At 40.1% G+C, this 16,872-nt stretch overlaps 2 protein-coding genes and 1 long non-coding RNA gene across 4 annotated transcripts in view; 2 read left to right on the top strand and 1 right to left on the bottom strand.

Annotated features, from left to right (window-relative positions):
* LOC117211058 overlaps positions 1 to 16,872 on the bottom strand; it is a 132,040-nt gene that overhangs the window by 58,495 nt on the left and 56,673 nt on the right. The window lies entirely within an intron of this gene.
* LOC117211056 (storkhead-box protein 2) overlaps positions 1 to 16,872 on the top strand; it is a 112,683-nt gene that overhangs the window by 42,618 nt on the left and 53,193 nt on the right. For both annotated transcript variants that reach the window (XM_033454623.1, XM_033454622.1), the window contains exon 2: positions 13,398 to 13,655. In XM_033454623.1, the coding sequence (XP_033310514.1) occupies positions 13,455 to 13,655 (201 nt within the window). In that variant the 5' untranslated portion in view covers positions 13,398 to 13,454. The remainder of the gene's footprint in view (positions 1 to 13,397; positions 13,656 to 16,872) is intronic.
* On the top strand, positions 526 to 5,540 carry LOC117211057. The gene is made up of 2 exons (XM_033454624.1): positions 526 to 1,110; positions 4,783 to 5,540. Exons 1-2 carry the CDS (start codon positions 1,097 to 1,099, stop codon positions 5,126 to 5,128), a joined length of 360 nt encoding a protein of 119 aa, XP_033310515.1. The 5' UTR covers positions 526 to 1,096; the 3' UTR covers positions 5,129 to 5,540.

Raw genomic sequence — 16,872 nt, 5'->3', positions numbered from 1 at the left:
ATTGATTGATAATTCAACTTCATACAAATGACCCATATGTTGTTGTCGACCATTAGAAGGCGGTATAGTGAGGCTCGATGTTATGTACCGCGAGCAAATATACACGATGCCAACTTCTAGTAAACATAAGAAAATACTAATCTTCCTAAATGTACAATTCATTGCTACATAGGATAATACAACTACTGATACACGCGGTAAAATCACAGAGCAACTAATGATTCAAGAGCGAAAGATGTTTCTGCTTCCTGTGGTGTATCTTTTATACATTTTCTTCTCTAATTACCCTGCTGACTAGTTAGTCAGGAAGCCTTTGCCATATCATCTTTAATGATCGATGATTCAAAAACTGTTTAGGTCAATAGTATACATATGTCTTAATAATGTGTATCTCACTATATATGTCACTATATATCAACCCAATCTAAACGTATGCAAAGGACGACTGAATTTTTGATATCAAATAGAAGCTAGTTGAGACGATAACAGGCGAGAATCATAAAAATCTGAAATCGAAATATTCTGACGGAAAATTATTAAAATAATTCGAAGTCGAAGTTATGGAGCCCAGTGTACGTTGCACCATCGTCGTCAAGAATCACTCGTTCAACTCGTTATGTCCGATGCAATTTATCCTGCTGGCTAGTGTTACTCTCCTGACAACCGGTAGTCACACTCGACTGCAGTTGACATCCTTTGCCTGGATACCGAGAGGCGACTGCTTCATATTCCTCGATTTACGTTTGTTCGTTAGCGACTCGTAGAACCTGATCTCCGGCACGATGACATTTTCTACCCTGGAAGCGGCCATATAAAACCGCCTCGTTGGAACGGCATCGTCGAGAGTCCGAGTTTCCTTCGCGCACCATTTACCTCGCTAACGACACGCGACCCGCGCGAATTCCTTCGTTTTCTAATCGTTCCTTTCCTCTCCATACACGATCCTCGATCTCGCGTCTCGTACACGTAACTGAATTTCGAAATTGCCTCGCTTCGTAACGTTGACGACGTCGTGTTCTTTGCCTGAGACAATCACGGAAAGTTTAGTTTTGTAGAAAACTCTTTCGCGTACACAGTATCGATAGGAGCTAATTTCATGGTGGTACCCAGGTAATTAGTGCTTAACATCGTAGCGTGTATTAACGGCAATTTATAATACGCCACGGCAGTACCGCTACGTTTGCCTATCGCTGATCGAGACCCAGTTCCATAAGTCGACGCCATTAACAACCGAATTCATCCTGCTAAACGCGATCTTCGTAATTTTCACAGTGCGAACCTATTATTATAGCTACTGGTTATTGAATTAGGCTCGCTCTAAATTTCCATTTTTCACTCTTTTGAAAGAATTAAGCGGTAGAATTGTGAGTGTTTATTGATTACTGTGCTACTATTTATACGTACATCAGATAATTTATATTTCCACCTTTATCTTCGTTAAAGCTTCATGCATATTCTTATGCGTTAACCACGTGACTTATGAATACTAATTTTTCACGATCTTCATCAAACATCTCAGATCACAACAACTGTGTTTGGTTGAATCAGCAATAATAGCGCGATATTGAAATTAAAATATCTCCTAAAGTAATAGCTCCTTGATGTAAATAGAATAATACTTTCTTTATAAATAATAATGAGTGACATCAAACATTGTACTATAGTAAAAAAGATGTATGATACCATTTAAAACAACATACTTGACATACCCTCTGTACATCCATTTACAATGAGATAGCTACTAATATTAAACTTTGAACTTTGGTCTGCGATATTTTTACCGGAGATAATAATAATTTTATTGTTTACATTTTTAATAAATATTTGAGCAACCAGGGATAATAACACGTCTGCGTAGATACGATCGTTTTTTGACAAATAAAACTGAGATTCGCTGGGATGGTCAAGCTCGTCCCAGGCCAACCGAACCTTTCCCTCTATCGTTATTTCAATAATGTTCATGTACGGTGCAATTTATACTGTTTGAGCCGCATTATCCTCGCGGTGACCCATGCGCTAACGGCCTCGACGCAATTGACATCCTTTAGTTGAGAATGCATCAGCTCCTCACGGCGTCATCCTCGTCATCCGCCGTTTTACCGTTGCTTGTCATTATGGAGATACGAAGCCTCGGTTATCCCTCGTGACCCTGCTCGCTAGTTGCTTTTCTGTATTTTTCCCATCTTTTATTTTTTCACACGACGCCCAACAGATTTCACGCGAATGACTCTATGGAAATCGTCTCGAGCGATCCTTGGAAAGTTCTCTGGATTTATCATGGACAATGTTTCTCTACGAAATATGCCTCGAATTCTGTTACGTCTCAATCTTGTTTTACTATCGTCTCGACCGAGAAAAAGTTTCTTAATGTTTTAAGAAAATCTTTGAGACACGAGAGAGATCATGAATATCGGTAATTCTTTGAAGAAATTTTCTAAGAATGAAAAAATACAATCTGGTCGAAAGTGAGCCAAAGGGGGCAGCAGAATTATACTTGGCGCGTGAAATAGACGCCAATTATATGGATAGAAAGATAATGAATTTCAAATACATACTGTGATATTTGTGCGATATTGGATAATGGAGCATGATGTGGATAGTATGAGTAACATCTGAAAAGTCATAGTGGTAGTGTAAATCAAAAATCAAGAGTACACTGTTAAAAATGTGCGGCTATATCATCTTCATTACTTCATAAGGTGGATATTGCATAAGGTGCAAAATAGTTAAATTGATAAAGACAGTAATTGGTATCGACTTTTTACTGACAGCTTTTTATACTCCTGTTGCAAGTGAGTTTCATAACAAGCTAGATAGTCTAGCGATATTCTAATCACATATTCGATTACATGAAACGCACATTTCAAACGCTTTTTTTGTACTCATAAGAATTACATAATATATATACTGTCATTTCAGGTGAGTATCAAAGTCACCTTTACGCTACTTAGTAACTTAATAAACCAAAACGTTTACATATAGAATTAGTCTTATTAGCTTTTACCTTATAAGCATATACTTATTTTCGACCTAATTGTATGTTTCTAACGCTAAAAAAATATCTTCAAAACTCGCAAACTTGCTACAAATGCTCCTCCGTTCCAAATTTCGTGTTACATATTTCCTTAAAACATAACAAATCTTTCTTATTTGCTACAGTATGAACAAAACTGAGATACAAGGATTCGCAAAAGGGTTAAAAATCCAAAATTCCTTGCATTCTAATACGAAAGAAAATAACGTAATAATCCATTAATCTTAATTGTTCCACCGTTTTCCAAAACGTATTGCATGATCGTCGCGTAAAAATCGCGAAATTAACTCAACTCATTAGCGAAGCAGTGCGAACACGTTCGAACGAATGATTTGCGCTAATCGTTGGCGAGACCGTGCAAATTACGGACAATTTGAGGCTTTCCGTTAGCATATCGTGGCCATGTGTACATAAATCTTGATACGAGACGCTCGTTGGCCGTCTACTGAAATACGGTTAAAAGCGGAAATCAAGTATCCGCGGAATCGATAGACGATTTAAATGATAATTTATCCCGGCAGGAATACTCGAGTTTTATAATTATTGACTTCACGAGCTTTAATAGGCTGCTGGTCAGCTTTCCCATGTGGATATACTATATCGTTAACAAGGACCCAACAGCGGTGGCACTGTTGCGCGCAAAAGCGTTAAGGATAAATAAAACAACAAATGAAATGAAAGTAAATGCATAATGCATGTAGTAAGAGTAACGATAACTCCGTGCTCTATTTCACGTACGAGGACGATCATTTTAACAGACAATCAGAAGCAATTTCGCAAGAACGAAATTATGCTGGACATTTACAGCGTCCGCGGGAAACACGCTTGATACTGGCAATTTTAGTATCTACGTGTTCCGCTGCAAATACAACCTAACGATTCGAAAGATCGCCGAGGCAATTAAAATGAAACGAGGAAGGTACCTAAAGTATAAAGGTGATACAAAAACGCTAACGATAGGCATTTTTCGCCTGTATAATGTGTATTACATAAAAGATTATACAAAACATTTTCATCGTATCACGTAGCTTTGTTGTAATAGGTTGATATTGAAATAGAATTTAGACCTGCATTTAATTGAAAAGTTCCTGTGAATACCGCACCGATAGCGCAGACAGGTGCAAATTAGTCCGTGACGAGGCGCGTAATAAATAGGAATTCCTACACATTCTCTCGCGGCGATGCTAAACGACGCCGATAGGTGCAAAATTATTTTCATACGCGAGTGCGAAACACGTAGTTTGTTGTTTGGCTTATTCCATCCGGATATCTCACATACATCAAATGCCCGTTAAGAAATAAAATAGGAGGATCTAGAAGTTAATACGAATTAATTACCACTTCTGCGAATACACGCAATTAGACTTTTATTAATCTTATACTAACGGAAAATCATATCATTTGCAATTATGAAATATTTTTTCCATTCGCTTCCTACGATGCATTTTTCACATCCTTTGTATCAAAGATAAAAGATACCTATCGTATCTCAAAAGGAACATAGTATTCACGTAAGAAAGGAAGAACTTCGTCAGAAAATTTGTCTATCGTTTTCCACCTTTAAGATTGATAAAAAGTAAGAAACTTCAAACAATCGTAAACTCTATAACTACGAACCAATCCCAATCTAAAGATCCTGATCAAACCACTAGACAACCTAATCACGCAAATCGAAAACTCTAAAACATCAAGATAAGGCTCTGAACTTTCGCTATATCCATTAAAACAAAATAAAACCTCTTTAACAGAAAACACAGCAACCTCGTAGATTCCACCGTGGAACGTTGCCATAGAATGGTACACCTGCCCGTCGCATTGTCAGCGAGTAAAGAAAGAGAAGCGGAGCGTAGGATCGAAGACTGGGAGATCGAAGTACCGGAGGTTGTCCATAAGGAAACGGAGAACGAGGCGGCTGAGCCGCGTGTGTTCTCCGGGACTCCTCTTCTCCTTCTCTCACCGACCGCCACTATGGTATACGAGCGTAATGGACGAATGGGCAGCTGCTGGCAAGGATTTAACGCGCGGACCTGGGTGGTCCCGGATAGATACGTACTCACGAGAGTTATACGTGCTCGCGGCGCTACGTATTCATAACCTTATCCACGCTCCGCAGAAAATAATACCGCGCGCCATTCATTATGTATACGTTTGCGAGCCGCGCCGCGGCATGTGTCCGCGCGGCTTGTGCATCCGAGCGGAGACCGCATGCGGCGAAAACTTTTCCCGCGAGCCGTCCCGTCGAAAGGGAGCGCGCGTACTTCGTGTCTTCGACCTCCGTTGACGGGACAACGCGACGATCACGATCCAGTTGCCTCGCCGGAATCGATGAATGCCAGATAGACGCGATCCAGCGTTCTCCTCGATTTAATAAATTACGAACGTGTGGAGTGCGCGGGTATACGTGAGAAAGAGGAAATGTAGCCGATTGTAGAAGTCTGTTTACGTTCACTCGATTTATTCGTCTGCGTTGTTGAGGAATCTTTTACGCTTGCGTATCGATACGAAATGACTCCGAATTGTGTTGAATACTTTTTTTATTTTATAGCGGTAAAGCGAAGTGCCGAATGAAAAGCATTTTAACTATGTGATGGTAAAATTTGTTCGAAAAATGTAATTGTTATTATGCTTATATAATAACACGTAAATATAGTTTGAAAAGTAATATATGTGAAATATGTCATGTATATGTATGTAAAGATATGCATGCGTCAAAATTAGCTTTAACCGAACAGGTCACAAAATTGTTTGGACTCGATTTTGACAGAAATGACGAAGCTTCTAATTTTATGGGTGCTAGGAATATTTCTTGTTATTAATCCTTATGGAGAACTTATAAAATGCCTGTTACTATGATTTTATACATATGTACGTATATACAGACAGAGCAAGTACACGTCCTGCACGCTTTTGCGATATTCTCCTCTTTGTTGGAAAATCGTCGATCTGAATAAAGTTTTGTCTCCACGAATTACGCACAATTACAGAACATGGTTGATAAGCAGCGTTTACCTTTGTACATCTAATAATACGTTTTTCCCCTGCATAGCGCGAAGAAATCTTCACAATGAAGTAGAAAGAGTATAACAACTTGCTTACAATGACCCTCTGTTTGCAGGTCTTTGCACCGATCTGGAATCTTTCCCATGACTCGAGAAAAAAGATTCATTTCATCTAAAACAATAAAAAGTCACGCTATCTCGTAGACTTCTTCTACGAAGAAATCATCCCGCTACTTTCACGGTTTCACAAATATCATCGATATTTTATTACACGCGTTTGATTTATCTTTCTCTCTGCTCCTTTGTTCGTTTCTCTGTTCTTGCGTTCCTTCGATCGTTCGTCATCTGTTTCTTCGGGCCGACGCGCGACGTTGTATATCTGGTATATTTGTCAAGTATCGCTGCAGGGTGAACTCAAACATAATTATACACCGCACTGGTCACTGTTATATAATTACACCATGGTAGATACGAATATAAACCGTGCGTTCAACAGTTGGCTCGTTATCTGCATGTATCGAGGCTGCTCGAGCCGCAACTCTTTTCCGTGATTCAGCGGTAGGTGGATACATCCTCTTCGCCGTGTGTGCTTATAGTCGAAAGACAGAACGACCAAGACTTCCACTTCATTGTTGCCCTTGCTGGTGCTTACAATGAAGTCACGTTGAATCGTTGAATGCAACATAAACCGTCGCTTTGCTGTATCGTGCTGCTTGATTTAATAAATCACGAAAGCGCCGCGTTTAATACGCGCATCTCTTCCATCAATAACGTAGATACGTAGCAAACCCTCGGGGATCGTTCTTTCGGGATGGAACATTGTTCGTAGAACTCATCCCTCCTATGACTTCGAAGGATCGTAAATTTGAAAATTACACGCCTCGTTCAGTTTAGCAACGGAGCCAGAAACGGAGGGTAAGCTCAATTATATGGCGGATAATCGAAAGGGAAACGGAACAGGTACGAACAATCGTTTTAACTGTTGGAATCTGGGCGTGAAACGCTGCGACGAAATTTAGCTTCTAGATCGTCACGATGTTTATTAGATATTTGTGGTTCTTCAGGCTAAGATCGTACTTTCGATGATATACCAGTAGCATCGATAATACCGATGGAAAATCCATTACGATTCAAAGTCCAAAAGCCCGTTGTTTCTTGACAGAAGTTGGATCTCCAACGAAAGAACCCCTGTACCTAATTTTTAAGAATTTTCTATACTCTCGGTAGTTTAATAGGGAAAGGATTACCGCAGCTGAACGATTACGCTTTCTCTAGATTCTGAATTTCAAAAAAACGAGAATGAGTAATTTATTTGGGCACATATGATGGATAAGTCAGCGACTTGATTATCCGATACAACTATCCCATCGACCAACGTTAAAAATATTCTTCGACGTTCGATCACTCGAGTAGTAGTTTCTCTTTTCTTATACATATTTTCGATAATCGACATTCGCTTTTAATCGTGTTCGGTGGTAAATCAGATTGGTCATGGTGTTCGCGGAATGAGCGGAGTAACCTTCGGTAAAAATTACAGCGCGACTGCATCTGCTGGCGCGTCAACTTGCTTTTAATTACCTAATTTCTCTTTAGGGACGTCTGCCTTTATTTGGCCTATCATTAGGGGCGACGATGCTCGTTCGATCCTACCCGTTATACGGTTTACGAGGAATGGTCCGACGATGTGCTTTCTAGACACTCGACGAAGCTCGTTCCGTTCGCTGGAAGAGCCGGTGCTACATCAAAAGGTCCGTGGCAACGGTTAATATATGCAAACCTCTTCTACTCGCCTCGCGTCTGCATTCTACGTATATACCCGATTCGACACCGTACCAACAGATGGATGAATAACGACAGAGTGGCAAATTGATGTTACAACGGATCGAAAGCGCGCTGGGTGATTTATTCGCTCGTAAAAATGGTACCTGTGCAAATATTCCGTGGTAGCCATCGTTCTCGGCGATTCTACCTTCTCGCCGATGAGCAGAGAAGGGGGAACACTGAAATCCTGACAAATATTTATGTACGCGAACGGCCACGTATTTATCGACAAGTTAAAAAGTATTATAGTTGAGCACGATTCTCTCTAGGCACGATTCAACTTCTCAGTCTTGCTATAGCTCGCGCTATTATTCATCTTTCATAAACACCGGTGTGTGTACGCGCTCGTGTGTGCGCCGATATGTCCATATACAGATCCGTGCAAGGCTAAACAGATTTTCTTACGGGCAATGGCATGCTCATCCGCGTCTAGCGTCGACTAATTGTGAAACGAAACGACGAGACTATGATAAACTCGCGGCCTTCTTGCCTGCCTCCTGGGAAAACAGTCTTAACTCGACTGTTATTTTAAGCTTTCTCAACCGACGTTTTAGATTTTCCATTTGGAAATCACTGGCAAACACTTTCCAGCAATAGTCAGTTTCGAATATTTCAAATTGATCTGCTTGTACAAGATATTCTACGCGACCTTGAGCAGCAATTATGAACAACTACTACTAAAGCACCGTGACTGTGCTTCGTGTCGTGGCGTTACAGGTGCGTATTAAAAAGACACAGAGGATTGCGTTGATGTGCTGGCAATTAAGGGTGTAATTATCGTGTTCAATTTTGAACGTGTAACAGGTAAGAAAGAAATTACAGCGGGCTTATCGGACCGGCAATCAATCCTCGCCTTTCTCAAGCCACGATAGTCTTCACTGTGGAAGATGAACCGTGCGGCCTACTTTTTCATTCTACCATGGAACACTAGAAGCAATCCACCCACAATATTCGAATGTAGAGCCTGCGAGATCTTGATCGTCATTGTAGGTCAAGAATCGCGGAATATGTTCGTTCAGATGGGAAGACGTTGCACGAGTGGAACGAGGAAAACAGACGACAAGAAAGTGGCTTTTTGGAAATTAGTTTTTCAAGAAGAAAAAAATAAAATAAACAAGATATAAATAGAAAAGAATAAAAGAAATAAACAAGAAAGGGGCACGTGAATATCGACAAGCAAAGATATTGGATAAATTCCGTTGGAATCGTTTCACAGAATGAAGCAATCAGTTTCTTTGATAAGACGAGACATCCTTTGGAAAAGACACATAACTGACGCAAGGAATGCATTTAAATGGCTCCATTGTGAGCAAAGTCCTGCGTATAGAATGGGACTCCGCTGGAACGGTTCTATCCCCTGTTCTATCTAACTTTGGGAAAGTGAGGGTGATCGATGAAAAATTATGTCGATGAAGTTGTTAAAGGACGATGTAAAGGACGATCATAGTTGAATCTGCCTTCCCTTAGAATATGGTTCATTCTTTGTAACTTCCATACAATCGATACATATTTTTTTCGATTTTTGAAAATTGTATATACGTCGTATTTTTTTATATTGCAAACGAATCAGAAAGCTGTAAAATCATTGTAGTTTGTGTTCGATCGAATTCAGGGACGAGTTAATAAAGCGGTTCAGATTTGAATGAAAAATAAGGCGTCTGTCGAATGACTTTCTCTTGACACGCGCGTCAATGAACGAAATTGGTACGAGCTGAAAAGGATCATTGCACGATCTTGGAATCAATCTATCGACATATCTGGATGGCCAGTTTCGGGAGACGAGCGGTTAACAACAGAGCCGGCATGACTGACGGCGACTTAATGAGATTCGTCACAATGCAAAGACACGCTGATGACTCATACTGCAGGAAGTCTACCCCGAGCGAAGCGAGACCGGATGTCTTCCGTTCTTTAAATTGGCACGAGGTGAAACGAAGTCAGTGACACTGCCGGTGACAGAACAATCTTAACCGTTTCAAATTTTCAGGTTTCTACATATTTAAATGTGCAAACGTGCAAACTTCCAAACTTTTAAATTTTCAAATATTGGAATATTCCAATTTTTATATTTTTAGATGCTTTGAAGATATTCAAATATTCGAATTGTCAGAAATTTAGAAATCTTTCAGTTATCGAATCTTAGTATTCGAAACTTTACAAAACTAAAACCGAACTTCAATCGAAAACTGCAAATATTCTATTCAGAAGATTGTTTCAGAAATAGAAACCTACTAGTCTTTAGAGATTCGTTGGACTTTCGAAGCCGAATGATAATTTATATACCTTTTAAGCTGTGAATGACAACTGTTCACGATCAACTTTCGCCGACGCGGTTAATTTGTCTCATAAGACAAATTTACTCGGTCATACTTCCCAAGATTCATTGATGAATCACTCCGAGACAAATTAATTTTCTCTGCCGCGTCATTGCGACCTTCACTCGCAGACTTAGTATATAAATTCATCGCGATTTTATCGAACGTACATATCTTATTTAACGTTACCTTGTAAATATGGTTGATTTTATTTCCTGTCTTATCCTTATCCATAAAAAGCATGAACGTATTACGCGATTCAAGAAAGTGCATGTGTCGGTGAGTCACGCCAGAGGAAGTTCTCTTTTTTTTCTCCCTTTCCGTTTTCCTGATTTTTAGTCGAGTACGATCTAGGCAAACTAGCACAAGGTGAAACGAAGGAAATTAAGCGACCATACGAACAAAAAGCATTAACGGAACAATTTTACCTGGCAGGGATTGCGTGTCTATGCGCCATTTTATATCTACATTTCTAGTATTCAATCGCCGCAATGCAGGAGAAGTTTCGCCTGTTCTCAAGATCGGCACGATAATAAAATATGATGAACGGTCTGCTAATTGAATACTGAGAAAGTTACATTATTGTTCCATTAACAACACCGATCTATCCTCTCTACGTTCCTCGACTCGTTCCACGTTTTACAGAAAATTCTCCATTTGATATGTAATGAGATATAAAAGATGTCTCACGGAGCTGTAATTCTTTACAAAACGACCAATAAAATCTCCGCAATTTCCTCTTTACGACTATTACTTCTCCTGAGAATATTTAATTTTCTGATTCATAATAACATTTAACAAAATCCAATTTACGTCTAATTTCACTTTACTCTCTATCGAATGACAAGCTAGAAAATATTTCCACTAACGAAAATATGCAAATATTAAAACATCAAATATCTTGGTTGTTATTTGTCAACGCGAAGAAAGTATTCAAAGACTGTCAACGTTTCCCTCATTGTTCCCATATTTCAGCAAGGGACGTCAAAAAGTTTATAGGACCAATGAATTTCGTCTGACCCCAGGGGACAAGGGACCAAAGAGAGAAAAATATTCGCGGACGAATTTCATGGTCGGTGCAATTTCTTCAGGGTAGCGCAAACTGCAACACTATATTAGAGGAATTGTCTGGATCGGCTGCGCCTTGGAGCGTTGCCAAAGGCGCGAGATTACTTCGTTGATTCCTTCCGGGCCCCACAATTCGATGCGGCCGTAATTGCCAGGCTTCCGTGCCAAATTTACGACCGTTCTGTTTTACCAAAAAGATCTAGACGTTTTAGAGCGTGTATCTTGGCACGCTGTACAGCGATATAATATTCATCCATGCTGTTATCAGTGATAGCTGCAAAAGCCATTTTTCTTCGCTGTGTATCATTATCGAACCTAGATCGCGAAGCGGATTTTTCCACTCTGCTATAAAGCAGAGACAAGTTTCAGAATAGAATAATATAATAAACTTTATCTCTAGATGGCTAACCAACTTAAAAAGATTATAAAGTGGCGAGTAAAATTATGACGAACTCGATTTAATTTACGAAATAAAAATGTGCAAACCTATATTTCTCCAGTGCTTCGAGTTAAGATAGATTCGGGAAAAACATCACGCCACATTTTTATATGAAATATTTTCGATAGAAAACGAAAATGTGCCGAGAAAAAGAATTCTTCGTCTTCTACTACATTTCGCTCATAATGAAATTTCCAAAAAGGAAGCATCCACGAGAAAACAATTTCTTCCGACGGTGTTTCACGTCAGAGCCGTCACGTTGATGCAATCATGTCCCCTTCGCACATAATTCTTCTCCGAAACGGCTCTTCCCTCTTTAGCACCCCTTTTTGCAACCTCTAGTCCTAGCGACCACGTGGATTTTTGCGGATGAGATTCCTTCAGCTTGCTGATGACCAAAGGGACTGGGCGTAAATCAATTAGGAGGCCGGCGTGGTAGTTGTTGATACAATAAAGAGAAACGTGACGTTGCTTTGTGACCGGCAGGAAACGAGACGAAGGGCGAATCGAACGTGTCGAGATGAAAATGAACGTTTCATCCGTTACATTTCATTGAGTTTCTTCGCTAATTATCCTACTTAATTCTTCCCAGTTTTCTGGGTTGAAACTCTTCTGTCGTTAAAAAATCTTGCAAATTCGAAGAAAATGCGAAAGAATCATTGTTGGCACGTATGCCCAAATTTTTGTTTCAATTTGGTAATGGTATCAGTTCTTTTGCCTGTTGAGATAAAACTGAGGTTGAAATACGAAGCGTTCGGACGCCACAGTGATCAACTCTGTAAATTGGAAAGTACAGATAAACGATGTTACAAATATTATTCTTTTAAATTCCAACAGGAATTTACTGTCAGTTGCGCCATTTACTTGTAATTAGCGAAATTATAAAAGTAAATTATCTGTTTCTTGAAAATTGAACATCGCATATATTGCCTAACATAACGAAATTAAGAAATTTATAAAAAAAAGATAAGGTTAATCAACTTGACTTTTGTGAGGCACATATGTACAAATTGGAAGAATAAACATCCTTTCACCGTGTCAAAGATTTTCTACAGAGAAATTAAATACATATATATATATACACCCATACGATTATTCCAAAAGTTTACGATCGTGCTAATGGAAGGAAACCTTAAACATATTGAGAAACGCAGCAGCTCGAAACCTTTTACAAATCGATTCGCGCGTTAAGTATTATCCAGCTGCGTTTAATTACTTTTAAGAGGTACTAATTGCCGAACGTCGATTCGAGGTGAACGCGCAGCTGCAGAATTCCTCGAAGCAGCCTCGTGGAATAATGCAACTAATGCAAGGTGCTGCTTCAACGTCCCATCCACCCGTGTAGCTTGATAGTATGCGCAGCACTCGAGTTTGCGCGAAAGTTTCACAAACGAGGATAACGGTACCGCGAACTCCACGAGTGTTATCGTTCCTCTACGTAATCGTAGATAAGAATTATCAGAGGAAAGCTTGTATACACAAACGAATTCAACGCTTGTCTACCTGTCGGTTGAAAGTAAATGAATAAAAACCATTAAGAAAGAAAGAAAACACTCTTACGAGTTCATCAAACTTCTTCGTTCGCGGATTTACGATCGAGAGATAGTGGCAAAAAGTAAATCGATCTTCGATCTAATTCAAACTCTAACTTTCGTCTTTTTCTCTCAACGCGAAATTGCTACATCAGAAGTACGTTAACGGGTTCGTTTCCTGTTTTTCAGATTCCGTGATGCCACCACCGCCGAGTGTTTGGAATCGTTAAGAACGGGCCTCGAAAAATGGGCTCGATCTTGGGAGACGGGACGAGCCCCGGAGGCTCAGGACCCTCCCGATGCCTCTTGCTTTTACAAAGGTCCCTGGCGATTCAGCTGACTAGGGGCCCGCCTCCTCAGGTTCTGAACGCCAGCCCACGGGAGAGTCCCAAGGAGCATCCAGCCGACGAGATGTGGATGTACGATAAAGGTTACAATTTGTTTCAGGTGAGTCGATGTACACGCCGCATTATCCTGAATTATCTGTATACTTCTCTATGCGTGTTATAGCCCGCGGAACGCATTCCTCTCGGCAGAGTTAGCCTCCCAACATTTTTCCATGTAACGATCTGTTACAACCGTACCGTGTGGCTACCGACTGTCCGTTCATTATACCCAACATACTTTTCTTTTATTCAGAAGCACAACTAGTTACATGCTTTATGCCTCGTCGAAGAGGCTAGCTATTCCGTATAATCTGACTCGATGATGGCGACATTTCGTTACGCTATTATAAATCCTTGTACGAACCCTCTTTTTGTTCCTTTCGCGCGAGGTATGAATCGAATACGAACACCATGAGACGTGACGGTCGAAATTGTTTTTGGGAAACGGCCAGATTAGACGTTAACGACGTATATGATACACGTGTACGTATAATAAAACGATACGGTGTATCTCTTCCGAACTGCTGAGCCGTTTTTACAACTCAGCGTTTCCGAAGCGAAGATTGGCGTTGATTGGATGCACCGTTACGCCGGAATGAGACAATATGAATTACGAGCAATTTTGCGAGGCAACCTTAACGGCAGGGGAGGATGAGACGAGGCAACGAGTTAAGTGGCGGATGTTCTATGGTCTTGTCGACTCTTCGATATCTGTCGTAATCCTGGTCCACGTGGCCTCTTCTACTCTGTCGGTTGCGGATTTACGCGACACGCAGCGAACGTGACAAAGCCGCTCAAACACTACAAACACCTAGATTCCACGCAAACGTGTTCCATCCATGGGTCTCTATCTGTCCATAAACAAGTTCCAGAACGGCTGATAGCTAATTTAACCGAATCGACGCTCATTCGTGAAGACAGGCCGTTTATTGACCACACCTAGATTTCTTTTCTCTTCGGGAGAGAACGATCTGTTCAATGGTTGCTCATCGAAGCTCATGCTGCCAGGCAAAGGAAATCAAATTGGGATCCGCCTTTCGACGGGGAAGAGCACCTCTTCAGTTTCAATGAGCACTAGCCGGGGGTGGAGCATTCTCCGGGGGAACGTTAACCACAGCTGCTCCTTCTTGCAAGGCAGGAAATAAGATGATAATAGTTTAGCTAGCAGGGCTCACTGATTCGTTCGATCTACGACAATGCCGCCTTCGTGCCAGCATCCTCGGCAACCTTTAACTTTTCCTTTAACTTTATACCTGCACCTCACTGAAGCTTGACTTTACAATCTCTGTCTGGGTCTGTTTTAACACTTGCCCTCGCACATAAATTCAGTAGTCGGATTGCGAAGCATCTTTTTAGACGCGTAGTATGTACCACACAGATATAGCGAGGTTATAAATTTAACAAATGAATTCTTTCCATCTCCGCAAATTTGATGCCGCAAAGGTGTTAATCTTGAAGAGAAATCTCAAAGAACCTTAAGACTACGGGGAAGACAAGAAACTTCTATTAGAAAGTCAAAGTTTTGAGTATTGAATGGAGGAGGAGGGACTTTGTAAAAGTTTATGAGAGTTTAAAAGGTTTCATGCCCTTTTTACGAGATCAGAGTCAAAGTCGTTGACTACTTTGGAGGCCGTATTAAAGATCAAAGAAGACGACGAATCTCCAAGGTCTTTCTTCTTTGAAAGAACGTGAAAACGTCAAATTGATAAATTGGTGCCAGACAGATGCTTTCGTCACGCTTAGCAAGCAAAGGCAGTCGGGGAAGAATCGATCGTTGAAGGGCAAACGATAATAGCTCGAGCCACCCTCTTCTTGTTTTGCATATCGTCACACGATCACATCCCATGAATGCTTACTTCCCTTGCGCTTACGACCTTTTTTAGGCTTCAAGCCAGAAAATATCGTACGAATAAGTATGCATATACGTACTACTTGTATTATATCTTATAATTTTTGTTGAGGTTGACTGATAGAGGAACGAGTAGATGAATTTGTAATAGAAAAATATATTGAAATAAGTATAGGTATAAGTATAAATATAAGTATAGGTATAGTGTATGCTGATCCAGATCCTCACTCTTACAGTGTTACAATACAGTAGGAAGAAAGAATGATAGAGAGCACGTTGATATATTTTTGGCAAAGGACATTAGCAAAAAGTTAACCTTAGTGTGTATCTGTAGCTGAAGGCTACAAGAAACAGCAATAGAAATGTACTTATAGCTCTTTTATTTCTAGACCCTGTAATCCAAAACAAAATTTATATTCAAAGGCACAATAATATGGACCTTTCCTTATTTTGAATTTTTTCACTAAATTCTATTCTCCTCGTAACAGCGGTCTCCAGATCACGGATATAGAAAAGAAAAAGTTGTAGAGTTTTTCTTCAAGTAATTACTTCAACAATTTTAATAATTTTTATCTTTATTGTTGTTCAAGTCATGTTTTGTGATTTGTCTCAAGTCGCATTCTCCGCGGTTATTTACGAGCTTGTTACGTCATTTTTATCTAGCAGAACGGTTTATTGGTCATTTTGTACTTGGTAAATAACAAAACGTAAAATGATTTAAGTAGATCGATTCGATCGTTAAGAAAGGGTGTGAAACGATCTCTTGTTCGCTTGATAAGGAGTCATAATCTTACGGTGAATTGGATCAACGCACTATAATTGTCAGACTAATTAGAGCCGCGGCAGAAACTGCTGCATTTACAGCCGGCGTTGTCGTTTCACAATACGGAGACCAGCTTATTTATTGCCACCGTTAATTATTGTTCGCCGCGACTGACTTCAAGAGAGATATTATCAATGTTGCACGGAACTATCGAGTTGGTACTGCTGCTACAGATTCCATCTCGTTTAAGTCTGCCTTATGTTCGACGTTCTCTTTAGAATATTATACGGTGCTACGGTCCTCGATGAACGCTGGTATAGATAAATATCAATCGAATCTTATTGTACCTGTGGTCGTAAATTGCACTTAATTGCAGGGACTTAAACTCTGGGACAATTAACAGGTAATTGTTCGATCGAGTGGTCGCTGTCGCTCTTCATTTAGAATGGATTCGCCTATTATTGAGACATTAAATTAAAATCGTTTAGACCGTTCGAAATCAAGAACGTATTGTAATTAGTAATATCTGTGAAATGATCGGATATAAAATTAAACCTGTCCCGTGGAGTGAAAGCGCGACACGCTAGCGGTAACTGACACGGTGCAGTGTTGATTTTGCTATAGTCCAACGAGAGCTACTTGAAAAGAATGATTATTCGAGAAAAC

This window comes from Bombus bifarius, unplaced genomic scaffold, assembly GCF_011952205.1.
Source record: "Bombus bifarius isolate JDL3187 unplaced genomic scaffold, Bbif_JDL3187 scf7180000008216, whole genome shotgun sequence".
NCBI classification, from domain to species: domain Eukaryota; kingdom Metazoa; phylum Arthropoda; class Insecta; order Hymenoptera; family Apidae; genus Bombus; species Bombus bifarius.
The sequence above is the reverse complement of the archived record's forward strand: the minus strand, read 5'-3'. Positions and strand labels throughout refer to the sequence as shown.